Consider the following 26,898-nt stretch of genomic DNA (forward strand, 5'->3'; position numbering starts at 1 on the left):
TGAGGGGGGAAAACAGTTCTAGAAGTTTATGAACGAGATGTAATTTCTCTGGTTACATGTTACGATCATTTCAAGTCATTGGGTGAACATATTTGGCACATTTTAGACAGGTAGAGGTAGATCACAATAACTTCCGGTGAACTTTTTTTCTGGCTTTTCAATCACACCTTGCTCACTTGTTTGAGCACTATTGAAATATCTTGTACTCAGAAAAGAATTAAGGCAAATAAGACAAGTGCTGCGACGAGACAGCGGAATATTGTCATACAATAGAGGTAGAACAGATGAGGGCTGAAAGAAAGAAAACAAGAAAAATTCCAAAAAGGCTTAAAAAAGACCAAATTGTACAAGATGAAAGTTTGTGGAATAGGCGTGCTGCACTGGTTTCATATTATTATGTGAATGTCACTGCGTGAAAGGTAAAGTTATACAGTACAAATTGATGGTATATTTGGTAAGCCAAACAGGAAGGCAAGAAATAACAAATAGTCAGTCCAATATATACGATGGGATGAATTTCATGTTTGACAAATAAAATCAACAATTACAAATAATTAGACATAATTACAAGGAAGAAGAAAAAAAGTTAATGTGTCAAACTAAAAACAAGGATGCATCCTTTGTGCTTGAGCGGGTCATAAGCATATTGTCACTGTCGGGCAGAAACCTCCTATGTCCAAATTTGGTCAACTTCATATTTTGTCACAAATCGATACTATTGGTCAGGCCCCATGTGGTCTGTTATTTTTTCCAAAGTATTGACCAATCTAAAATGTTGGTTTTCTGTCTTTGATGATGCAATTTAAATGGCTCAACAAATATGCTGTCCTTTTGTTTTCCTGAAAAGTAATGGTTTTGGAGATGCAAGGATTCTGCCCAACTCCAACGATATTTGTATTGCATGTCTCAATGGCTTAGCTCTCCGCACTGCCTGACGAATGGATATGCTATTGCACAGGCACCTGAGCCAAAGTGGGGTCCACAGGGCCAAACGGTAAAGTTGGAGGTCACTCATTGAAAACAAGGATGTAAACAAAAAGCAACCTGCGCATTGTCAGCTTTGTCCAATCACTCTACCCAAACACAGTGATCTTCAGAATGCACCACGCCCACACTGATGGCTCTTCTCCACAGCACCGTGTAAGTATATGTGAAAATGTAACATGAAATGTTTCCCCTGGAAAGCAGCTTTGGTAAGAAAACAGTGTTTTCTTATATGACGTGACCTTTGTGGGAAACAGAGGCGACCTATTCCAGATGTGTGCTGTTAGACAACCATGACCTCAAGTGGAACAGTTTTTAATTGAACAGTGTATTGTTCTGATAAGTGTGTATTCAGTCTGTAACAGTATTGCTCAGAGCAGTTTAATACATGTCTTTGTAGATCTCTTGCAGAAGAGGGTGGAGCGAGGTCTCAGACTCTGTCTTTTTGATCTTCTGCACAAGTTGAGCGTTCTCTGTGACCAGCTGGCGGAGGTCGGCCATCTTCTGCAGCAGTTTGGGGAAGAGGTAGACTGAGTCCGAGTGGTTCACCTGCAGGTGGAGGTCCAAGGCCTGCAAGATGTTGTCCTGGCTCTGCTCCACCTGCTTCACATTCATCAAGCCTGGGCGATCTGGAAAGACATGAGCGTCAGTCACAGGGACAAGCACAAGGAGCGCAGAGACATTTCCCTCGCACCTCCGCACAGGATGATGGCGGCTACGAAGAGGGCCAGGTCACTGTCGTCCAGCTCCAGGGCATTGAACTTCACGGCAAACTCAAACTTGGGCTCCATGATCTCACTGAAAGGCTTTCTTAAGCTACGCAGGAACTCTCTGGTCACAAAGCCTTTCCCATTGGCCACCAGGAGACCATCTTTGTTCATGAGAGATGGCAACATCGCAAAAATAGCCTCATGCACGCCGTACTTCAGCAATGTCACCTACAGCAACGGAGACACACAGACACATGATGACAGAGACATCACCAATCGTCATAGCACGAAGCAGCGACTAACCTGGTCATTCAGGAAGAGGTCGACAAACCCCGGAATGCTCTTGGCAAACTCGGTGAGCTCACGCACAGTCTCCACCGTGGTGCACTGGCACCGGTAGAACACATGCACCCCGATCTCCTTGGTCAGGGGAGCACCTGGAAGCAACTGGCTCCACACCAAACCACTTTCAGCCTTCCAGAGCGTGTCCACATCATAGATCACAAATGGCTGATGGTGAAAGAAGAGAAGTGTCAAGACACTCAAGAGGCAGCAGTACCTTGAAGGTCCAATCGACAAGGTTTGGAATTCCACCAAACTGGTGGGTGGAAAAATACACCTCCTAATTAGTCATTGGCTAGTAATTCCAATGCTTAAAGAGTGTTTATTGTTTCTAACTTATAAGGCTGTTTAACCCCTGCTTATGCTCGCATGACAATGTTAAAAAGTTACTTAAACGTTACCGACAACAACGCACTTTAAAGCGGCCACCCCAGCAGATTGTCGAAACAAAAATTAGTACAATTTCAACATTATGAATCAGTGTTTTCATTTACACATCCACCTTACAGATCACAGCAGATCTATAAATTGTATACGTATTTACCTTTGATAAAACAACGTATTGAGAAATCATTTAAAATTTTCATCTGGAAATCTTGAAAGGCTCAACTGACTCATCACACATTACCAACTAAAGGGAAACTTCAGAATGAAAGTGCAGTTATCCCCCTGCCTTATAAATGTATACAGGCAGATTGACAGAGTGAAACTACAAAAAAAAATGAAGCCAAAGTTAATGTATTAGCAATGTCTATTACAGACATACATAGCCACAGTAAGTGCTAAACAGAAACTTAAATTAGCTGCATAAAAAGCTAAAAATACAAAAGCATGAATCCACAGTGTATATGAGGTTAGCATTAGTCATCACAAAAAATTAGCAACCCCTCTCCAACTATTAGCATGCATCAAATTAGCTTGGAGTCTATATCTCATGAACGAAATGACTTACCGCTTTTTCCTGTCGGGGTCGTCGCCACAGCGAGTCACTCGCATGATTTGTCTGACATAACCCAACCATTTTTATCCAGGCTTTAATAAACCCATGTCCCAGGGAACTTCCCAAACTTGTTTTTAACTGCACATGTGAACATGAAATTACTTAACCAACAATACATGATATGACACATATATAGGCATTGCTTCACACAAAGTCTCACTCTTACTTCTATTATGGAAATGCCATTTATCCATTCCTGCCCCCCCAAAATATTTTTAATTAAGAAAAATAGCAGGGCCGGCACGGTTTGACGACTGGTTAGCACATCTGCCTCACAGTTCTGGGGACCTGGGTTCAAATCCCAGCCCCGCCTGTGTGGAGTTTGCATGTTCTCCCCGTGCCTGGGTGGGTTTTCTCGGGCACTCCGTTTTCCTCCCACATCCCAAAAACATGCGTAGTAGGTTGATTGAATACTCTAAATTGCCCGTAGGTGTGAATGTGAGTGAATGGTTGTTTGGTTATATGTGCCCTGCGATTGGCAGCCGACCGATTCAGGGTGTACCGCACCTCCCGCCCGAAGATAGCTGGGATAGGCTCCAGCAGCCCGCAATCCTAGTGAGGATAAGCGGTAAAGAAAATGGATGGCTGCATTGAAAAATAGCAGCAGCTCCTTGCAAGTGGTCTCATTTTGCATGTGTGTTTTTGACTGTTTCATCCAATAAACAGCTGAAAGTGCCTTAGCGACTTTGGCTCTCCTTGCTTGTATGCGAGGGCTTTACAGTACCTTAACTGCTCAATTTTTCTTTTTTTACTTCACTCGAGCGACATATATTTGGCTCACATGTAATTCTAATTTTGGCTGGCAATACAAATAAACAAAATAAAAAACGACCAAGCAACAGTTTGTGACAAAAAAAAAGGTAAGTTGTAGGGGTGTAATAAAAAACGATTTGAATCGGAATACCATTTTTGATTTAAAAGATGCGAGTGCATTGATACACAGACGAATGAATCGCATCGCTTCAAACTCGATATAGCTTGAACCGGCTGCTTGCCCGGTCAAAAAGTAAAAAATTGGTTTGGCTGCCTCCTTTGAACTTCTCCCGCTCTCTTAAAACTCTCGCGAGACTTGTTGCAGTTACATCAAAAAGCGCTATGAATTTGTGAGGGAAAATGCAGACTTGGACAGGATTCACAACTCCCCGGCAAATTTAAAAGTCCAAAGTGTGGAAGAAATTCGGATTTTATATGAAAAATATAACCGAATCGAACAGTAATTAATCGAATCATAAGCCCATTGAATCGAACTAAATCAAAGTGGTCAACTTTAAAATGGACCGTCCTTGAATCGCATCACATTCGATGTATCGAGATAAATATCGAATCGCCTTTTATCAGAGAGATGCACACCCCGAATAAATACGGACACTTGTACTACAACCCCAATTCCAATGAAGTTGGGACGTTGTGTTAAACATAAATAAAAACAGAATACAATGATTTGCAAATCAAGTTTGACCTATACTTAATTGAATACACTACAAAGACAAGATATTTAATGTTCAAATTGATAAACTTGATTGTTTTTAGCAAATAATTATTAACTTGGAATTTTATGGCTGCAACACGTCATGTTTACCACTGTGTTACATCACCTTTTCAAAAAACATTTGGGAACTGAGGACACTAATTGTTGAAGCTTTGTAGGTGGAGTTCTTTCCCATTCTTGCTTGATGTTCAGCTTCAGCTGTTCAACAGTCCGGGGTCTCCGTTGTCGTATTTTACGCTTCATAATGCGCCACACATTTTCAATGGGAGATAGGTCTGGACTGCAGGCAGGCCAGTCTAGTACCCGCACTCTTGTACTACAAAGCCACGCTGTTGTAAAACTTGCAGAATGGTGTTTGGCATTGTCTTGTTGAAATAAGCAGGGGCGTCCATGAAAAAGAAGTTGGTGGGATGGCAGCACATGTTTCTCCAAAACCTGAATGTACCTTTCAGCCTTAATGGTGCCTGCACAGATCTTTAAGTTACCCATGCCATTGGCATTAACACAGCCCCATACCATCACAGATGCTGGCTTTTGAACTTTGCGTCCATCACAGTCCAGATGGTTCTTTTCCTCTTTGGCCCGGAGGACACGACGTCCACAATTTCCCAAAAAAAAAAATTTGAAATGTGGACTCGTCGGACCACAGAACACTTTTCCACTTTGCGTCAGTCCATCTTAGATGAGCTCAGGCCCAGAGAAGCCGGCGGCGTTTCTGGGTGTTGTTGATAAATGGCTTTTGCTTTGCATAGTAGAGTTTCAAGTTGCACTTATGGATGTAGCGCCGAACTGTATTTACTGGCTTTGGTTTTCTGAAGTGTTCCTGAGCCCAGTCACGGGCATTCAATGTTGGTTTTCGGCCTTGCCGCTTACATGCAGTGATTTCTCCAGATTCTCTGAACCTTTTGATGATATTATGGACCATAGATGATGAAATCCGTAAATTCCTTGCAATTGTACGTTGAGGAACCTTGTCCTTAAACTGTTTGACTATTTTCTGACGCACTTGTTTACAAAGAGGTGAACCTCGCCCCATCTTTGCTTGTGAATGACTGAGCAATTCAGGGAAGCTTCTTTTATACCCAATCATGGCACCCACCTGTTCCCAATTAGCCTGTTCACCTGTGGGATGTTCCAAACAGGTGTTTGATGAGCATTCCTCAGCTTTCTCAGTCTTTTTTGCCACCTGCCCCAGCTTTTTTGCAACGTGTTGCAGGCATAAAATTCTAAGTTAATGATTATTTGATAAAAACAATAAAGTTTATCAGTTTGAACATTAAATATCTTGTCTTTGTAATGTATTCAATTAAATATAGGTTGAACATGATTGGCAAATCATTGTATTCTGTTTTTATTCATGTTTAACACAACATCCCAACTTCATTGGAATTGGGGTTGTATATTCCAAATATAATTGACCTCAGTGGGAAATCTTGCTTTGGAAGTAGCGCAAATTAAAGTCGGACCAGCATCACAGAAAGGATCGTGGTCCAGCTTCAAGGTACCACTCTACACAAGATAAAATGTCTGGTCAATAGCTAGAAAAAACAGAGTATTACTGAGGTGCTGCTGGTCTTTCCCATCAGGATGCTGCGGGCCCTCTTCTTGGTCATACTAAGATTCTTCAAGTAGGCTGTGTTGACTTGCTTGGCCAAGGTCTTTAAGTCGGAGCCGCCCGGTTTGCCGAGGTTTAGTTCCTCTGCAAGCAGGCCCGCCACCAGCTTCTTCCTCTCTGCCTCAGGCATTCGGCCATATCTGATCGCTGAGCAAATACAAAACACACATTATTTTTCATATTCTGACATTTTCAACTGAATAACAAGTGAATCTTAACAACAATACTCAGACATACATACATACATAGGAGGTTGGTGTCTATGGTGTGCAATGAAAGTCAGCAGGTAGTAGGCCAGGAATTGGAATGCCTCAAAAGGGGCACAATTAAGAGTGAAATACATTCTCTTAATACAAGAATTTTTTTTTTGAGGATTGTTTTTATCTTGCGCAACGGTAGACGACTGGTTAGAGCGTCTGCCTCACAGTTCTGAGGACCAGGGTTCAATCCTCAGCCCCGCCTGTGTGGAGTTTTTATGTTCTCCCCGTGGCTGCGTGGGTTTTCCCCGGGCACTCTGGTTTCTTCCCGCATCCCAAAAACATGCATGGTAGGTTAATTGATGACTAAATTGCCCGTAGGTGTGAACGTGAGTGTGAATGGTTGTTTGTTTGTATGTGTCCTGCGATTGGCTGGCAACCAGTTCAAGGTGTACCCTGCCTCCTGCCCGATGATAGGTGGGATAGGCTCCAGCACTCCCGCGACCCTTGTGAGAATAAGCGGCTCAGAAAATGGATGGATGGATGTTTTTATCTTTGGGTTTCCAGTACACTTTTCTGACTGGTGGTAAGACAAGAAGAATAGTCATAGGAAGATAGCGTGAAAACAACACACTCACGTTCTAAGCAGTACTCTTATCCAGGGTTTTAGTGTCATGATATTTGGGGATTATGACATGTAGTCATGTGGGTGACTGATTCTGTTAAGCCATGTTTTACCACTGTTGCAGCTTTGATTTTGGTAGGATTCTACTTCCTGTTTTATTTCCCTGCCAATGGCTTGACACGACTCAGCTCATCAAGCAGCTTTTTGTTTAAAGAAGGACTGATTTGAATAGTCTGTGACAGGTGTGGTGCGTTGCGTCCATCTGTTTGTGATGTTTGACAAAAAAGCAATGTGTGAAAATGGAGACTGCTGCGTTAGCTTTTCGCACTAGCCAATAGCTAGCTAGTCGCTGACAGGCTTATCACTTGTGATCAGAAGTTTTTAAAGGTTCCCATCCATCACATTTTTTATCAAATTTTTATCTTCTTCGATATCCTTTTAGCTGGTTTGCGTGAAAATGTTGGTTGGAAATGCCCCAAATGTCCTATTCTAGTTGGTCTTTTCTGCCTGGCATTTGAGACACTTGGGTTTCTCACAATTATGCAACATGTAAATGAACTTTGCTCTGATTGAATCACTCATCTTCCCCAATTTAAATACGGAAAACAGATCTGATTGCTCCATATTATGGCATCTGCAAGCGTAGAAGATTGGGGCGGCCAAGTATTCATAAGGGGCTTTTACATGGAGCCTTTGATTCAGATTATAATCGGTTTAGAACCCCAAAATGAATGAAAATGCTCCATATAAAAACCTCAATCGGAATAAGCAGGCCGAATCCGAATGGAATTTAATTTGGTTTCACAGGGGTGAAATATTCCTTTTCCCAAACCGATCAGAAGTAAATTTTCGCCATGTAAACCGTCATTCGGAATACAGCCGGGAAGTACGCTGTCTGCGCATGCACCGTCTCGACGTAAATGCGGGAGCTCATGAGTTCATCATTTACGCACCAAATATGGCGGCTCCTGACAGAGCTCGCATGCAACAGAGCTTTGTTTATTTTTTTCTTATAAGTTGTTTATATCAAGCGTTTTTTTTTGTTTTTTTTTTTTTACATAAGAACAATCCCAACTACTGTGCTGAATAGAGAACGGACCAATAATATATCATAAATGACATGGCTGTTCTGATTAAATGTAGAAAACAACACACAATCGAAAAAGATCACATCTCATGTAAACAGTTGACCAGAGATCTTCAATCGGAATGACAAAAAAGTCTCTAAATCACGCTACAGAGATGTCGCATCCTTCAATGCAGCTTTGGGACTCATCCCTAGTAAGTTTGATCCAGGGGTTATTTACAGCAGCTTAAATAAGTATTTAACACACCGTTTTCTCCCTAAATATACTTCCAAAGGTGGTATTGTCCTTAAGATTTCACCAGATGTTGGGAACAACCCAAGTAATTCAGACATACAAAGAAAGTAGAACAAATAAGCCCAGAAATTAAGTTGTGTGTAATAATATGAAATGACAGAGGGAACAATTATTGAACACGGCAACTGGTATTTATTTAATACCTAAGCCTTTCTTTGCAATGACAGCTTCAAGACGCCTCCTGTATAGAGAAACTAGTCGCATGCATTGCTTTGGTGTGATTTTGGCCCATTCCTCCACACAAGCAGTCTTCAAATCTTGAAGCTTCTGTGGGCTTCTTTTATGGAACTTGAGTTTCAGTTCTTTCCATAGATTTTCGATTGGATTCAACTCAGGCGATTGGCTGGGCCATTCTGGCAGCTTCATTCTTTTTTCTTTGAAACTAATTGAGAGCTTCCTTGGCAGTATGTTTTGGATCATTATCCTGCTGAAACCATCATGTTCCCACCTCCGAACTTCACTGTTGGGATGTGCAGTGCCATTTCTCCTCCAAATGTCGTGTGCATTATGGCATCCAAAGAGTTAAATTTTGCACTCATCAGACCACACTATATTCTCCCAGTATTTAACTGGCTTGTCCAAATGTTGTTCAGCAAACTTTAAACAACCTTTGACATGCTTCTTTTTTCAGCAATGGGGTCTTGCGTGGTGAGTGTGCATACAGGCCATAGCGGCGGAGTACATTACTCACCGTTTTCCTTGTGACAACAGTACCTGCTAAGTCCAAGTCTTTTGAAGTTCTCCACAGGTGGTCCTTGGCTCTTGGACAACTCTTCTGATTATTCTTTACACTCCTCTGTCAGGAATCTTGCGAGGAGCACCTGATTGAGGCAAATTTATGGTGGAATGACTGGCTTTCCACTTGCGTATTATGGCCCCAACCATGCTCACTGGAATGTTCAGAAGCTTAGATATGCGCCTGTAACCAATGCCATCATTATGTTTCGCAACAATTAGTTTGTAATGGTCTTGCGAAAGCTCTCTGCTCTTACCCATAATGAGATGTGTCTTGACTCACACCTTGGCAATGAGACCTTTTTGTAGGCCATCAGTAAGGACTGAACCAGCTGATATTCGTTTGCAGTGACAAGGGGCTGGATTTCCGTTTGATTATTGATAGATTTTAGGTGTTGTCTTGGCTTTCCATGCCTTTTTGCACCTCCCTTTCTTTGTGTGTTCAATACTTATTCCCTTTGTCATTTCACATTTTTACACACAACTTAATTTCGGATTTTATTTGTTCTACTTTCTTTGTATGTATGGATTAATTGGGTTGTTCCTAACATCTGGTGAAATTTTCAAGACAAGAGCACCTTTGGAAGTATATTTAGTGAGAAAAATGGTGACGTGTTTAATCCTTATTTCAGCCGCTGTATACACACTGAACGCGCATTTGCTTCATTTGCGCCACACTGATATGCCCCTCCCACCTCGGTCCTCTTAAGTGCGCCCGCATCCAGCAAAGGTGCACTTTGAAGCGGCCACGGCCAGGGTGATTTATGTTACTCTGCAGGGAAACAGCCCTGTTGTAGGAGGTCCCTGAAGCGCCTTTCTCATGTGTGTGTGCTTTTTTTTTTCTTCCCTGTTCTACTCTCCATTACAGCCCCTCCGCCCTGAGACCCTCGCAGCTGGCGACGAGCAAGAATTGGATTGTTGGCCCACTAATTGAGAATGTGAGCCGAGAAGGGATGTAGATGAAAATAGAAATGGAGGGGCAATATTTTGAGGTTATGCTCGTCATTCGCTCTCACTCGTGAATTGAACCTGCCGCGACGATCTTTGCTGGTGACAATGAATCCAAGGTTCACTATTTCATCCACTGGTACATCATAAATTATGAATACAGTTAAGTATTGTTGTAAAACAGAACATGTGTATACTTTATAGACTGTATTCATATGGCTTGGCAGTGGCTGAGACTCGCTCACTTAAAACACGAAATTGCTGTGATGCCATTCAGCTGAGTTGGGTGAGTTGGTACCAAGGTTATTAGAGTAAACAAAAACTAACAAAATAACTAAAACTAAAATTGAAAAAACATTTTAGTTAACCAAATGAAATAAAAAGTTTTTTTTTTAACTATAACTAACTGAAAGTACATTTTAAATTTACAAAACTTACCGAAACTAGCTATAATTATAGCAAAAATGTCTTTAGTGTTAGTCTTTGTTAATTAATTTCATACGTGAGCTTTTTGGGTTGATTTTAAATGTATTTACTTTGGTACGGCCTTTCGGAGCAAGGAAGGTCGAACAGTCTTTTGGGAATTGTAGTTCTTTTACTGTGTGTCGCCTAGAAACGAGGTCATTGGGCAGCAGCCAATAAAAAGGCGCTGCCCGATGATGTCACTTTTCGGCGAGGGCCCCCGGCGCTCGCCAGTTGACCCTTCGTGTGTCACTCAATTCAGCCCGAAACACAACACGAGGTAATAAACAAGTGCTATCCTTTTTTGGTTCATGTATGAACAATTAGTACAGACTGTAATTTCTCGTGTATAATGCGCACCCCCCCCCCCCCCCCCCAAAAATGGTCAAAAGTCAATAGTGCGCACTATACATACGTATAGGGGCAAATGGAAAAAAAAAAACTTTCACATTTTATAAATGCCGCCATCTAGAGGTTATGAGAAAGGTGTCCACTTTCATTCTAATATGTCACCGCCTAGTGGTTATAAAAAAGGTGTTGCCTACATTTTCATTCCAATATGACAGGGGTACGTATGACTGCATAAATATGATATGTTATGATGACTGAACAACAACCATCATTATTGTCTTTATGGTTATGTTTGTTTAATGATAATGGTTTTCTAAAATGCTTGACCATTTAATTTGAATCCCATTAAAATTAAATTAAATTAGTTTTGCCTCGAGCGGTACGGTGGACGATTGGTTAGAGCGTCTCAGTCCCCACCTGTGTGGAGTTTGCATGTTCTCCCCGTGCTTGCGTGGGTTTTCTCCGGGCACTCCGGTTTCCTCCCACATCCCAAAAACATGCGTGGTAGGTTCATTGACAACTCTAAAGTGCCCGTAGGTGTGAATGTGCGTGTGAATGGTTGTTTTGTTTTTATGTGCCCTGCGATTGCCTGGCAACCAGTTCAGGGTGTACCCCGCCTCCTGCCCAATGATAGCTGGGCTAGGCTCCAGCACGCCTGTGACCCTAAATGAGGAGAAGCAGCTCAGAAAATGGATGGATGGATAGTTTCGCCTCGTTCTTCATGTTTTCTTGAAATAATTGTACACATTTTACGAATTCCGCCTGGGTAATCAAACATATGAGCACCACTGTGTGTTTTCTAATTTATTAAATAAAAGTAGGGCTGTGAATTTCAAAATAAAATCAACAAATTTTTTTAAAAAGTATTAGTATAAAATAAAGTGCTTAACTTCAGAATAATTCTTGAAAAAAACTGATACAATACAGATAATATTTCATGTTTTAATCATATGGGTAGAAGCAAAATCATGCATTGTCAAAATGCATAATACATAGGTACAAGGGTTTTCCAGAATTTTTTGGTCTACTTTGGGGGTGCATATTATACATGAGTGCGCATTATACACGAGAAATTACGGTAGTACAACCAGACTTAAGTTTCAGGTAATAAACCACAAGCATTTTTCATCCGTCTGTCCGTCTGTCTGTCTAATATTGACACAAATGTGAAAGTCCACTTCAGGAGTTTGCAATTTAGCAGCAGGGGAAGGAAAACATGCAAATAAGGACTTTAATTTGTTATTTGTTTACAATAATGAACATGCTATTTAAGTGAAAAATATAAAAACATTTTTAAAAAGGCCATACTACTGCAACAGCATGTGTCTCATGAATGGCTTTACAAACATGAACCAACTACTCTAACCTTAGAAGCAGTATTATGCACTTCCCTCGTTGCACTTCAAATTTTGTAAACTCTAACACAGCACCTGTATTTGATTTGTGGATGGTCATTTATCTGTAAGCAAGTTAATACAATAAATCCTTTAAATTATTATTATTATTTTTGTAAATATCTCACACTCAACAAATACCCTGTATAAAAAAGCTAAAACTAACACTAAAACTAATAAAAACTAAAGCAAAGCATTTAAAAAAAAAAACAACAAATAATAAAAGCTAACAAACCTGCTCTGAAAACTTAAAACTAACTAAATTTGGAAGAAAAAAAATGGCAAAACGAAATAAAAACTAACTATAATGGAAAATCCGTAACTATCCCACCCTCATTCACTACACAATTCAAAGGTAGTTTTGTTAAAAGGGGTCATTATTTTAAGCCATCTTTAGCACTGTTACTTCTTCTATTTTGATAAGTTGTTACTTTCTGATTTGGTTTTATTGCTGTGGGCTTCATCGGACCCTCAGTTAATATCTAGCAGCTTTTTGTGAACAAAGGATTGGTTAAGAGGCCACACAGTAGCCTAGCAGTTAGCATGTCTGCTTCAAAGTCAAGAGATGTATCTTTGGGTACTCTGGCTTCCTCACACATTCCCAAAACATGCACATTAGGTTAATTGAAGACTGTAAATTGTCCATAGTTGAGTGTAAATGCCTGTTTGTCTATATGCCCATCAACCTAATGAGGACAAGTGCTTTCATAAACGGATGGATGGATGAGGAACCCGTTCATGATTCAGTTAAAGAAATACTTAAAGTACTGCTCGTACGCTAAATAAAGGTTTTATGATGGGTGACAATTTGGATTCTGGAACGAATTATGCCAAACATTATTGACATCAATTGGGAAATTTGGCTTTGACAGTCGACCAAGTTGAAGTGATACCACTGTAATCTATGAAGTAAAATATCTTCCTCACTCACCATCGTGAGACATTCCCAAAGAAAGGCACTTCTGGAAACGACAATATTGGCACTTGTTGCGATTCTTCTTCTGAATCTTGCAGGAACGCTCGCAGCGCTCATATTCCAATTTCATACGCACAGTTCGTCTGAAAAAGCCCTGAGTTGGGGTGGAAAAGAACATAAGAAACTCACACAAGAGTGCTTTCTGATCTTTAAAAGGCAGACACACACACATTACCTTACAACCCTCACAGGCATGTACACCATAGTGGAAACCTGACGCCTTGTCCCCACAGACCTTACACTCCACACTTATACCAGAGGTTGTGCTGTCTTCTCGCCCCAGACGCAGCTGCTCGGACAGCGAGGGCGACGGTGTGTGGGAAAGGTCTGCTTTGGGAAAAGCGCCAATAGTACAGCACCGCATATCCACTGAGGATGTAACAAGAGCATGAGGGAGGGGAAGTCTCACCGGTGTAGCTGGATGCTGCACTGCTGCGATTGTTTTCTTCATCTGCACTCTCTCTTGTCTCCTGTTCGCCTCTGTCACGGGTCACATCCTCCAGCTCCTCTTTGACCTCACCGTCGCTCTCAGGGCCTTTGGAGTCATCCAGGTCCGTGTGGTGCGATCCACTCGCGCCCCCGCAGCTATCCGAGCCCCGAGATTCTCCCTGGGACCCCGGCCACCTAACATCAGCCGAATCCTGGGGTGGACTTGGCTGGCAGTAGCCGTTGACCCTTTTGTGCTGCTGCTCAGGAGCAGTTTGCTGTAAGCCCTCCATGGTTCCTGTTGAAGCGGACTCAGTGGGCCTCCCTCCTGTCACGTTGCCATCATGGCCAACTTGTTGCGAAATTGATAAAGTGGATTACATTCAGATCTCTGTTCACATCAAGGACAAAAATGCACCTCTCTATAGCAGCCCAAATTAAAATAGTACAGTAGTTTACTCTCTGAACTGTAATACTCTGCAATAATTTTTCCTTGACATTGCAACCCTAATTCTCCTACACCACAAGAAATATACACTATGTAATGTTGTCCCACACTAACAAAACAAATAGGGAATGTGTTGCTGACAAAACGTATGTGCCTAAAACTATGGAATGCAAAGAGAATAGAGATAGGGTGAGAAGCTCGGTCATCCGGGAGCGGCTCAGAGTAGAGCCGCTGCTCCTCCGCATTGAGAGGAGCCAAATGAGGTGGCTCGGGCATCTGATTAGGATGCCTCCTGGACGCCTCCCCAGTGAGGTATTCCGGGCACATCCCACCGGGAGGAGACCACGGGGACGACCCAGGACACGCTGGAGAGAGGGAAGTCTGTGCTTCCCTGCCAAAGCTAATGCCCCTGCAACCCGACCTCGGATAAGCACGCCCGCGACCCTCGTGAGGATAAGTGGAACGGAAGATGAATGAATGAATGAATAGCTTCTGTTTTTAAAGAACGTTCTAACCTTTGGGGAAGAAAGTCCCATTTCTTACATTTTTTTTTAAAAAGATTAAAGTCACAATTCAACGCCAATAGAAAAAAATAAAGAGTTTAGTGTGGTCATATACTATATTTCTCTGGAAATAAAAGTTATTGTTGTAATGTTAAAGTTGATTTCTTGTATAGTTTCATTCTTTCGAGTGTGGCCTTCATAACTTTTTGTACATAAAAACTATTAAGTATGGCCCAGTAAACATTTATTATGACAAGGAGGCTAATGAAGACATCTAATTGCATCTAATTCCCAAGAGAAACAGTTACATGCTAAATCGTGGGTGGGAAGTTCATTCTGTTCTCTGCTATCTTCAAACCTTGTGGACGTCTGTCTGGAGCCATCTGCATTGTTGTTTGCTTGGCTTTCATGCAAGGGTGCACCGTGTACAAAGGGACATGGTGCATGCACTGTGTACATATACACTGAGCTCCTGTGTTAATCGCAGGAGGGCGAGTGTGATTGGGTTTTTTTTTTTTTTTTTTTTTTTTTAGAAGGGGGGCGGGGTAGTGCCCCGAGGCCCCCTCGTGGATTAAACCCTATATAACGTCGTCACCGCTTCTTCGCAATACAAACAAATTCAACGTAAACTTAATGGAAATTATTTACAACCAATAAAAAGTGATAATACACTGTGGGAATGTGGCGTTTCTAATAAACGCACTAGTCCGCTGCCGAATTTTAAGAACTATCTGGTAGTGATATAACGATACGTTATGATTATCGATACATAACTATTGGGTTATAAAACTGAATCCAGCATTTGAGCAGTCAAATGAAGTACAACAACACTGCACTTTACGCGGCGTTTAGGGAATCCGTCGAAGACTATCGGCACGACATGCTAACTTAGCAAGTTAGCTTATAACCTTGATAGGCGCAACTGTGTTAGCGTGGCTTACCCACATTCCCGTGGGTGCCTTTAAACGCATACCTGCCAACACCACTTACCTCTCTCTAAAGTGCTGCTGCTTCACTGGCCGTCGGAGCGGCGACAACCCGCGGCAGGTAGGGCTTGTACAGGAGGCGCGTGTCCAAAACAGTTCCGATATGCGCTTGGGATATCGATCGCCTCTGCTGTTGACAAGTTGTTTGAAGCCGCTAGCCGGGCGAGCTAACGTCACACGGCTAGCTCAAAACTCAACAACGACTCGGGCCTTCCTTCGTCATTTGGAAAGCGTCCATGTTGACCCAACAAGGAGAGTCCGAAAGGGGAAATTATATACACAGACACCTTGCCGGGCAACCATATCACCGGTGTGTGTCAGCCAAGTTACGCGATAATCCCCGAACGACTGTCTCCTTGTTTTCCCCAGTTTTACTTCGTTTACACCCTCATGGCTTGAAGTCCCGCCCACAATGTGACGTCACGTCAGGTTGTCGTTGTCCTCAAACAACAACAATCCTAAATAGAAAACACACACAACAAAGAAAGTATAACAAATACGCTGAGAAATGAAGTTGTGTGAAATGACACAGGGGAAAAAGTATTGAACATGCCAACTGGTATTTATTTAATACTTTGTACAAAAGCCTTTGTTTGCAATGACAGCGTCAAGATGTCTCCTGTATGGAGAAACTAGTCACATGCATTGGCTCTGGTGTGATTTTGGCCCATTCCTCCACACAAGCAGTCTTCAGATCTTGAAGGTTCCGTGGGCTTCTTTTATGGACCTTGACTTTCAGTTTTTTCCATAGATTTTTGATTGGATTCAAGTCAGGTGATTGGCTCGGGCCATTCTAGCAGCTTTATTCTTTTTTCTTTTAAACCAATTGAGAGCTTTCTTCCACCCTCTTAATTTCCATCATCCTCATAGATGGCACCAGACTTTTGTCAATAATGTCTCTGTACATTTTCCCATTCATCCTTCCTTCAATAATGTGAAGTTTACCAGTACCTTTTTCTGAAAAGCAGCCCTACACCATCATGTTCCCACCTCCGAACTTCACTGTTTGTATGGTGTTTTTAGGGTGATGTGCAGTGGCATGTCTCCTCCAAACGTGGGGTACATTATGGCATCCAAACAGTTACATTTTGCTATCATCAGACCAGACAATATTCTCCCAGTATTTAACTGGCTTATCCAAATGTTGTTCAGCAAACTTTAAACAACCTTTGACATGCTTTTTCTTTCCAGCAATGGGGCCTTGCGTGGTGAGTGTGCATATAGGCCATAGCGGCGGAGTACATTACTCTATGTTTTCCTTGTGACAACAGTACCTGCTAATTCCAGGTCCTTTCTAAGCTCTCACCTTAGCATTGGGGCCTTTTGTAGGCCATCAATAAGGACTGAACCAGCTGATATTAATTTGCACTGACAAGGGGCTGGATTGCTGTTTGATTATTGATAGATTTGAGATATCTTGGCTTTCCATGACTTTTTGCACCTCCCTTTCTTCATGTTTTCAATACTTTTTCCCTATGTCATTTCACATTATTACACACAACTTAATTTCTGATCTTATTTGTTCTACTTTCTTTGTATGTATGGATTACTTGGGATGTTCCCAACATCTGGTGAAATTTTCAGGTCAATAGCACCTTTGGAAATATATTTAGTGAGAAAACGGTGACGTGTTAAATACTTATTTCCAGCCGCTGTGTGTGTGTGTGTGTATATATATATATATATATATATATATATATATATATATATATATATATATAGCGGAATCTCAATAAAACAGACCCCGCTATAACGGATATCGGATAAAATGGACCATCGGGACTGAAGAATGTGTCCAAAAATAGTTTCCATTTGTCACTGCCGTGGCGGCACGGTGGCCGACTGGTTAGAGCGTCAGCCTCACAGTTCTGAGGACCCGGGTTCAATCCCCAGCCCCGCCTGTGTGGAGTTTGCATGTTCTCCCCGTGCCTGCGCGGGTTTTCTCCGGGCACTCCGGTTTCCTCCCACATCCCAAAAACATGCATTAATTGGAGACTCCAAATTGCCCGTAGGCATGACTGTGAGTGCGAATGGTTGTTTGTTTATATGTGCCCTGCGATTGGCTGCCAACCAGTTCAGGGTGTACCCCGCCTCCTGCCCGATGATTGCTGGGATAGGCTCCAGCACGCCCGCGACCCTAGTGAGGAAAAGCGGCTCAGAAAATGGATGGATGGATGTCACTGCCGTTGAAAAAGTCTGCAGCTTCCACACTTGGCCGCTGTTGTTTACTGGCACTGTGGCGCAATGCAGGCAGATAATAGGACTGACGTATTTCCGTGTAACAGATACTGTATACAATATGATACTGTATACAATATTAGATCCCATTCCAAAAGACGTACCTCCCGTGCCTACGTGGCAGCCATGTTGAATGTGGGGTCTTGACATGGTGGCCATGAGATGATGGTTCTATCTATCTATTGTCTATTGTGCATAGAGCGTTAGCAGAGCGAGAAAGGCATGGTTCTGAGGAATACAAAACACAAGTCTTTGAAGTCTGGAACATGCTATTTTTGGTACAGTAACAGTTCCTTTGGCAACAGATTTGAAACTAAGAAACACACTAATTCCTTGCGGTTCATGAAACTGACTCACCTACGATGAGTACTGTACGTCAACAATGTCACCATGACCAAGCACACCCATGTGGTAAGTTTGAATAAAATGTGAAACTTTAAAACATTTTCAAGCTTTTTTTAATATATATTTACAATAACTTTGTACTGTACTGGGCGTTTTAGTACAAAACATACATTTCGCACTCTACAGTAATATGGGTGCATATGGTCTCAAAAAAGGCGGCACAGTATGACTGGTTAGACCGTCTGCCTCACAGTTCTGAGGAGCGGGGTTCAATCCCCGGTCCCGCCTGTGTGGAGTTTGCATGTTCTCCCCGTGCCTGCATGGGTTTTCTCCGGGCACTCCGGGTTCCTCCCACATCCCAAAAACATGCATGAATTGGAGACTCTAAATTGCCCGTAGGTGTGACTGTGAGTGCGAATGGTTGTTTGTTTGTATGTGCCCTGCGATTGGCTGGCAACCAGTTCAGGGTGTACCCCGCCTCCTGCCCTATGATAGCTGGGATAGGCTCCAGCACGCCCGCGACCCTAGTGAGGAGAAGCGGCTCAGAAAATGGATGGATGGATGGTCTCAAAAAAAAAAGGTGCTTCAATGTAACGGACAATTGACAATACCGGACGACCCCCCCACCCCTATTATTCTGTTTTATTGAGGTTCCACTGTATTTGTGTGTGTGTCTGTGTCCCCTCCAAAACTATTGGAACGGCAAGGTCAATTCCTTTGTTTTTGTTGTATACTGATGACATTTGGGTTTCAGATGAAAAGATGAATAATGAGGCAAAAGTTCAGAATTCCAGCTTTATATATATATATATATATATATATATATATATATATATATATATTCAGCAAGGTTTAGGAGTGAGTTTATGGGATTTTTTTGCCCATTCTTCCAGGAGCATATTTGTGAGGTCACACACTGACCCCTCCCTCCAGTTTGTGGTGGAGGTTGATGCCTCTGACACGGGAGCGGGAGCCGTCCTCTCCCAACGGGACCCTGTTTCCCAAAAAGTTCATCCCTGTGCCTTTTTCTGCCGTCGCCTGTCTACATCCAAGCGGAATTATGACGTAGGGAACCGTGAGCTGCTAGCCATCGTCTGGGCCCTGGAGGAGTGGAAGCACTGGTTGAAGGGGACCGTTACAGCCTTTTTTATATGGACTGACTATAAAAGCCTGTTTTATCTTCGTTCCGCCAAGGGGCTTAATCCCTGACAAACTCGCTGGGCTTTATTCCTCAGTCGGTTCAATTTCTGCCTCTCCTTCACCCTGCTTCGCGCAATGGCAAGCCTGATGCCCTCTCCCATATGTATGCACGCCCCTCCAGCTCAACACAACCAGAACCCATCCTCCCTTCCTCGTGCTTTGTTGGAGCAGCCACTTGGAAGATTGAACAAGTAGTTATAGAGGCTCAGAAGACTCACCCGGGTCCCAAGACCGGATCTCCTAACTGGCTGTTTGTACCCGATTCCGCATGCTCTGAGGTCCTTCAGTGGGCCCACAACTCCAAGCTCACCTGTCATCCCGGCATCACCCGCACCATCCATTTCATCCAGCAACACTTCTGTTGGCAAAGTCTAGCCAAGGACACCCAGGAGTTTGTCCTAGCCTGCTCCGTCTGTGCCCGAGGTAAAGCTTCGCATCAACCCCCAGCTGCTCTGCTGCGCCCCATACCCATTCCGAGCCGCCCTTGGTCCCACATCTCCCTGGACTTTGTCAGCGGCCTGCCCCCCTCTGAAGGTAACACCATCATCCTCACCATTATAGACTGGTTCTCCAAGTGCAGGGGTGTCAAACTCAAATTAACGGTGGGCCAAAATAAAAGTAGTATTGACACTTTGTGACTCACCGGCCGACTCTCGTACTTCCAGGTTTTGTGATATGAAAGTAACTTTCCTTCGACCGGCATCTGTAGTCACCCGATTGTGTTCTTCTCCATCTCCAGTGTTCCTTCTGTGCCTTCCTCATCTCGCTGACTATACCAGCCACGCCACCAAGCTACCCTACCTGCTCCCGTTCCCGCTTCCTGCTTGCTCCTTGTCCCGACGGCTCACCACCTCACCTTGGATATCATTACCCTGAGCCAACCATTCTAAATCTACTCCCTCCGTCTCAATCTGCTCTTGGGTCTGATCCAACTCACATCTGACTTCGCACCGTGACAGAATGGGCCAAAATCACACCAGCGCAATGCGTGCGACTTGTTTTGTCATACAGGATGTGTCTTGAAGCTGTCATTGCAAAGAAATGCTTTTTTACAAAATATTAAATAAATACCAGTTTGCGTGTTCAATACTTTCCCCCTGTGTCATTTCACATTATTACACACAACTTAATAATCTTATTTGCTCTACTTTCTTTTTATGTATAGATTACTTGGGTTGTTCCCAACATCTGGTGAGATTTTCATATCAATAGCACCTTTGGAAAGAATATAGTAATATAATGAATTCTAATTTCTCATTATCATGTCATAGTTACACATGATTCTACTTCAGTATTATGGTACTTAGATAACATTACTAACTACATTTTGAAAGCGATAGCTAGTAAATGTATGGGAATACATTTTTAAAGTAACCCTTCCAACCCTATGTGGGTTGTTCGAAGATGATAAGTAAATATTCTCAGTCATTTCATAAGCCTGTCAATAAAATGGTATGTGTGCACTACATGTAGTTTACCTAGGAAGACAATAGCCTGTAGCACAGCCTTGCCGAATCAAAACAGCTGCAAACAGGCAAATATGGATAAATGGCTGAAACGTCCAGTTGCTCTGGATTCAGGAGAGGGTTCATATAACACTCGGTAAATGTTATGAGTTATGTATAACAAAGGCAGCTTTATTTATTTTTGCTTCATATTTTAAAAAAATGTATATTATTTATTTTAAAGGCAACATACTTTTTATGTTTAATTTGAGAAAGAAAACAATGCTTGAGAATTTAATGTTCAAATTAAGGAGATGAAATAAAATGATTTTCATACAATAAGCAGTTGTGTTGTTCTAGCGGCATTTTTGAAGTACAGTGCATATGAGTGAGGGGGTACTCATGGTTTGACAAAAATGGTTTGACAAAAATGTTCAGAGGGTACACAAGACTAAAAAGGTTGGGACCCACAGGTGTAAAGGATATTTCCACGTGGGCTCAGGAACACTTCTAAAAACCATTGTCAGTTAAGTTTTAGTTTAGTTTATCCCCAATATTGGCCCGATTAGCTATCGTGGGTGATTTCCTAGATTGGGCCGGACATATTTTGTCGGGAACGACAAAACCTCTTGTAGTGTGACATAATCCACGACCAACAATTTGGCCCTACGATAACCCTACGACGCCAAAATGAAAAGTCTAGCATGTTTTTTTTTAAAATATTTTTTTATATCATCCGTGTAGGTGTTCATATTCAACAACTGTCCGACAGCATACCTTGACATCAACCAATAGGATTGCGAATTGCGCCCGGCGCATCACCTGCCATATTTGCAGTTGTCAACATACTTAGCCGCCGTTGTCAACACTTATTCACGCCCACAAACCAATGTTACTGAAGCTTCAGAGCATGATTCGACAGAACGGCGGCATGTTTACGTACAAACGTTAGTGCTAGCACTAGCTTGCAAGGGTACATAACGTTATGTTGCCTGCTTGCAACCCTTATCGTATTAAAATTATGTGAACATAGCTCAAGTAATCCTTAAATGGATAGTACAAAGTGTCATCTCCCGAGCACCCGGTGGCACCACCTGTTTTTTTTCCTCTTTTTTCCCCCCAACTTGTTGTCGCCATGGTAATGGTTGTATCCGGTTGCGGTGAAAGGTAACAGGTTTTCTGGTCCTGCCTTCCTGACAGTGTTTGATTTGACAAGATAAAGTCCAGTGATCGTAAAAGATAGGTTACGGAGGTATCGGAATACACCTCATATAGTGTTGTCACTGTCTGACCGAGATACGGCAAGATTTTATGGCAGTAGTCTGACATAGCACAATCGTGAAAGACCAAATTTGTCTTGTAGTGTGATCCAGGTATAACACAGCTCGTCACTTCATGTACAAATGTGGGTCAAAACTCTACCATGCAAAGCGAAAGCTTTATATGAACAACACCCAGAAACGCCACCGGTCTCTCTGGGCCCAATTTCATGTGAAATGGACTGATGCAAAGTGGAAAGGTGTTGCTGTGGTCTGATGAGTCCACATTTTAAATTGTTTTTGGAAATCATAGATGCCGTGCCCTCCGGGCTAAAGAGGAAAAAGATTGTTATCAGCGCAAAGTTCGAAGGCCAGCATCTGTGATGGTCTGGGTGTGTGTTAGTGCCCATGGCATTGATAACTTGCACATCTGTGAAGGCAACATTAACTGCTCAAAGGTACATTCAGGTTTTGGAGCGACGTACAGTATGCTGCCATCTAAGCAACACCTTTTTCAGGGACCTCCCTACTTGTTTCAGCAAAACAATGCCAAGCCACGTTCTGCACGTGTTACGTGTACTAGACTGGCATGCCTGCTGGAGATCAGACCTATCTCCCATTGAAAATGTGTGGTGCATTATGAAGTGCAAACTATGACAACGGAGACCCCGGACAGTTGAGCAACTGAAGTTGTAAATCAAGCAAGAATGGGAAAGAATTCCACCTACAAAGCTTCGACAATGAGTGTCCTCAGTTCCCAAACACTTATTGAGTGTTGTTAAAAGGAAAGGTGACATAACCCAGAGGTAAACATTAGAGGTGAAGCGATACACAAAATTCACGGTCCACTTTGACACTTAAGAATCACTGTTTGATATTTTTTCGATACAAAATGAAATGTTCTGCCTTTTTTAAACGTATTTTATTGAAATTACCAACATGTAAAAATAATAAATTATATCAATAAAATACAAATGTATCTGATGGAGAAATCACCCATCGTCTGTGGTGCATTCTTAGCAACAAATTAATTAATTTTACAAATTAATAGCTCCTTAGAAAATAAAAGTTATACCATAACTAGCCTAGCAGCCGTGATAGCATTATCTACAGTATATTACTGGCATTGTCAAGTAGTCAAAGGTATAGTTATACAACCCCAATTCCAATGAATTTGGGACGTTAAACATATAAAAACAGAATACAATGATTTGCAAATCATGTTCAACCTATATTTAATTGATTACACTACAAAAACAAGATATTTAATGTTCAAACTGATAAAATGTATTGATTTTAGCAAATAATCATTAACTTAGAATTTTATGGCTGCAACACGTTCCAAAAAAGCTGGAACAGGTGGCAAAAAAGACTGAGAAAGTTGAGGAATGTTCATCAAACACCTGTTTGGAACATCCCACAGGTGAACAGGCTAATTGGGAACAGGTGGGTGCCATGATTGGGTATAAAAGGAGCTTCCCTGAATTGCTCAGTCATTCACAAGCAAAGATGGGGTGAGGTTCACCTCTTTGTGAGAAAATAGTCGAACAGTTTAAGGACAATGTTCCTCAACGTACAATTGCAAGGAATTTTGGGATTTCATCATCTACGGTCCATAATATCATCAAAAGGTTCAGAAAATCTGGAGAAATCAATGCATGTAAGCGGCAAGGCCGAAAACCAACATTGAATGCCTGTGACCTTCGATCCCTCAGGCAGCACTGCATCAAAAAACGACATCAATGTGTAAAGGATATCACCACATGGTTCTCAGGAACACTTCAGAAAACCAATGTCAGTAAATACAGTTCGGCGCTACATCCGTAAGTGCAATTTAAAAGTCTATTACGCAAAGCAAAAGCCATTTATCAACAACACTAAGAAACGCCGCCGGCTTCTCTGGGCCTGAGCTCATCTGATGCAAAGTGGAAAAGTGTTCATTTCAAATTGTTTCTGGAAATTGTGGACGTCGTGTCCTCCGGGCCAAAGAGGAAAAGAACCATCCTGAATGTTATGGACGCAAAGTTCAAAAGCCAGCATCTGTGATGGTATGGGGCTGTGTTAGTGCCAATGGCATGGGTACTTACACATCTGTGAAGACACCATTAATGCTGAAGGGTACATACAGGTTTTGGAGAAACATATGCTGCCATCCAAGCAACATCTTTTTCATGGACGCCACTGCTTATTTCAGCAAGACAATGCCAAACCACATTCTGCACGTGTTACAACAGCGTGGCTTCGAAGTAAAAGAGTGCGGGTACTAGACTGGACTGCAGACCTGTCTCCCATTGAAAATGTGTGGCGCATTATGAAGCGTAAAATACGACAACGGAGACCCCGGACTGTTGAACAGCTAAAGCTGTACATCAAGCAAGAATGGCTTCAACAATTAGTGTCCTCAGTTCCCAAAAATTTATTGAATGTTGTTAAAAGAAAAGGTGATGTAAGACAGTGGTAAACATGACCCTGTCCCAGCTTATTGGGAACGTGTTGCAGCCATAAAATTCTAAATTAATGATTATTTGCTAAAAACAATAAAGTTTATCAGTTTGAACATTACATATCTTGTCTTTGTAGTCTATTCAATTAAATATAGGTCGAACATGATTTGCAAATCATTGTATTCTGTTTTTATTTATGTTTAACACAACGTCTGTCATGGGTGTGTGTTATGGTTGTTGTCTTCCTGCTGTCTCGTACACACCTGCTCCTGAGAGCATCTTCCCCACCTGTGCCTCGTTTACCCTAATTACCCCATGCATTTAACCTCATGTCTCATTCTTTCTGGTCACCAGTTCGTTGGAACCTTGTTGTCAAGTTCCAGCATTCCTTGCTTCCACGTCACCGACTCATAGTAAGACTAGACCCTGTTCTGATTATTGATCTTGCCTTTTTGCCTCACGTTTTTTGGATACTGTTGCCTTTTCGGATGGCCTGCCTGTGTACCGACCTCTGCCCGTTCATTAAACCTCTCTTTTTGAAACTGTCCAATTGAATTGGAGTCGTGCATTTTGGGTCATGATTTATAGTTTACAGCAAATCCGTCCATCCATTTTCTGTACCGCTTATCCTCACTAGGGTCGCAAGCATGCTGGAGCCTATCCATGAAAACCAAAATTCACCATCTCTAAAAACTAGAATATTATGGAACAAACTATCAAGAAACAATGAAAATTATTTTTAATGTCAAAATTTGGCAGGAATTTGCATTCGAAAAAGTATTTTCCCAAGTATTTATTGAAGTTATATAATGTATGAGTACTGAAACAGACTTTCCTACCATATTCTAATTAATTTAGATACAGTATTCCTGTACATTTGTTCATTTGGTCACTAATCTCCACAGCTTCTGTCAGACCTTTGGTTATATCATCAGTAGTGTGACTGTCGAGGGGCCGTGTTTGAAGGACGTCGCTTTTCATCTCTAATTCCGCAGTCATATAGTGGCCTAACAGTCAAGTAACTGCGTAGCTCTCGACGTCCAGCCGTCTGAGGTCAGACTCGTGAATTTACAAACGCAGCCTTCCTTGGTCGAAATGAATGAGAGAGGAGCAGCATAATACATTGCGCTCAACACTAAGGCATAAGGCAGAGTAGTTTAGCACAGCTCCTCATCGTCAGAGGTTCATCCAGTAAATATAAAATGACGTACTGTCATTTACTGCGTACTGAAACGTGACCACTGTATTGAACGATTCAATAGAGATTCGTATTGTTGCACCACGAGTAAACATGCCCCTGTCATAGCCGTTTTGGAACATGTTGCAGGCATCAAATTCAAAGATAGATCCGTTTAAATGACATTTATCAGTTTGAACATCAAATATCCTGTCATTGTCTTTGTGTATTCAATCGAATATAGGTTGAAAAGGATTTGCAAATCATTGTATTTTGTTTTTATTTATGTTTTACACAACGTCCCAACTTCACTGGAATTGGGGTTTGTAAGTGATATGTTGTATCAAGGAAATGATACGATCGATATATATAAACTATATCTTTATACACAGAAAATTCAAGCCACCTCCTACACCTAAATATGAAATGCTGATGAGCATTATTGGCTTTTTTGCATGTACATCTTCTGCATTTTAACATGACAGTGATGTAATTGCCCTCAGTTCTGTTCTTCAAGGCACTGAGGTGTGTTTTCTGTCAATATCAGATCTCACTGGTTAAAAATGCATGTATCATTAAAATATTTAAAAACACTGAAAAAAGAAATCAGAATATCAAACATTTGATGAACACTCACTTCAGTTTTAAAGGCCCTACCCATCCAGTCAAAATACCAACAGTTGGTTGGAAGTGCATCTTGTATGACTCAGGCATTTAGGGGAAGTTTGGGTCTCCATTGGAAGTGTAGGAGTTGCATCTCTCTAAATCTGCATCGCAACTGCGGCCATCGGTGACATTTTCTTTACATTCCTCGTTTCGATCCTCGGATCCCGATATCCTTCTGAGATGCAGACCAGGATCTCTCTGGCTTGGAATCTGGAAGGATGACAGGGAGCTTCCCAACAAAGGTCTTTTATCTGGACACAAGGCATTTATAGAACAGAGACAATCATGTTAAACCAGGGTTTTTAGTGTGGATATTTGTACGTTGAGGATAAAAAAGGGGTGGAAAGCCCAGTGCATAATGTGAAGCCTGATTAATTAGTAAAATTTTTCACTCTATAGTTTATGCATTTTTATATATACAGCTGTCATGTTCCCTCACAGTTTGTGCTTCGAAAGCAGATTCATACAGAAAATGAATACCTAGAGCCCACCAAAGCAAAAACACAAAATCTACATAGAAACACATTTTAGTCCATATGCACTGCTTGTCT

At 41.9% G+C, this 26,898-nt stretch overlaps 2 protein-coding genes across 7 annotated transcripts in view; both read right to left on the reverse strand.

Moving 5' to 3' along the window:
- Nucleotides 1-11: 11 nt before the first annotated feature.
- Nucleotides 12-15,953, reverse strand: ppardb (peroxisome proliferator-activated receptor delta b). Of its 4 annotated transcripts, none has more exons than XM_061800339.1 (8): nt 15,578-15,953; nt 13,620-13,988; nt 13,386-13,540; nt 13,166-13,304; nt 6,085-6,287; nt 1,998-2,204; nt 1,679-1,922; nt 12-1,613 (listed from the first exon to the last, which is right to left on the reverse strand). In XM_061800339.1, the coding sequence occupies exons 2-8, from the start codon at nt 13,927-13,929 to the stop codon at nt 1,366-1,368; spliced, it is 1,506 nt and encodes a 501-aa protein (XP_061656323.1). In that variant the 5' UTR covers nt 13,930-13,988; nt 15,578-15,953; the 3' UTR covers nt 12-1,365. The 4 variants fall into 4 exon arrangements, with proteins under 4 accessions (XP_061656323.1, XP_061656331.1, XP_061656339.1 ...); XM_061800347.1 differs by having other exon boundaries at nt 13,386-13,537; nt 15,578-15,952; XM_061800355.1 differs by lacking the exons at nt 13,386-13,540; nt 15,578-15,953 and having other exon boundaries at nt 13,620-13,793.
- LOC133490345 (differentially expressed in FDCP 6 homolog) overlaps nt 15,946-26,898 on the reverse strand; it is a 50,552-nt gene continuing 39,599 nt past the window's right edge. For 2 of the 3 annotated variants that reach the window (XM_061800316.1, XM_061800304.1), the window contains one exon: nt 20,260-26,598. In XM_061800316.1, the coding sequence (XP_061656300.1) occupies nt 26,396-26,598 (203 nt within the window). In that variant the 3' untranslated portion in view covers nt 20,260-26,395. Of the gene's footprint in view, nt 16,032-20,259; nt 26,599-26,898 lie in introns of those variants that run through there. The other variant, XR_009792175.1, reaches the window with a different exon arrangement.

Source organism: Phyllopteryx taeniolatus, chromosome 1 (genome assembly GCF_024500385.1).
Source record: "Phyllopteryx taeniolatus isolate TA_2022b chromosome 1, UOR_Ptae_1.2, whole genome shotgun sequence".
NCBI classification, from domain to species: domain Eukaryota; kingdom Metazoa; phylum Chordata; class Actinopteri; order Syngnathiformes; family Syngnathidae; genus Phyllopteryx; species Phyllopteryx taeniolatus.

What these genes read in the sequence shown, in the direction of transcription:
- ppardb (XM_061800339.1), bottom strand. Translation starts at nt 13,929, where the DNA reads ATGGAGGGCTTACAGCAAACTGCTCCTGAGCAGCAGCACAAAAGGGTC. An exon ending in TGCAGCATCCAGCTACACCG is followed by an intron (nt 13,541 to 13,619) that starts GTGAGACTTCCC and finishes CTTTTCCCAAAG; the next exon opens with CAGACCTTTCCCACACACCG. An exon ending in GAAAGACCAGCAGCACCTCA is followed by an intron (nt 2,205 to 6,084) that starts GTAATACTCTGT and finishes TTTCACCATCAG; the next exon opens with CCATTTGTGATCTATGATGT.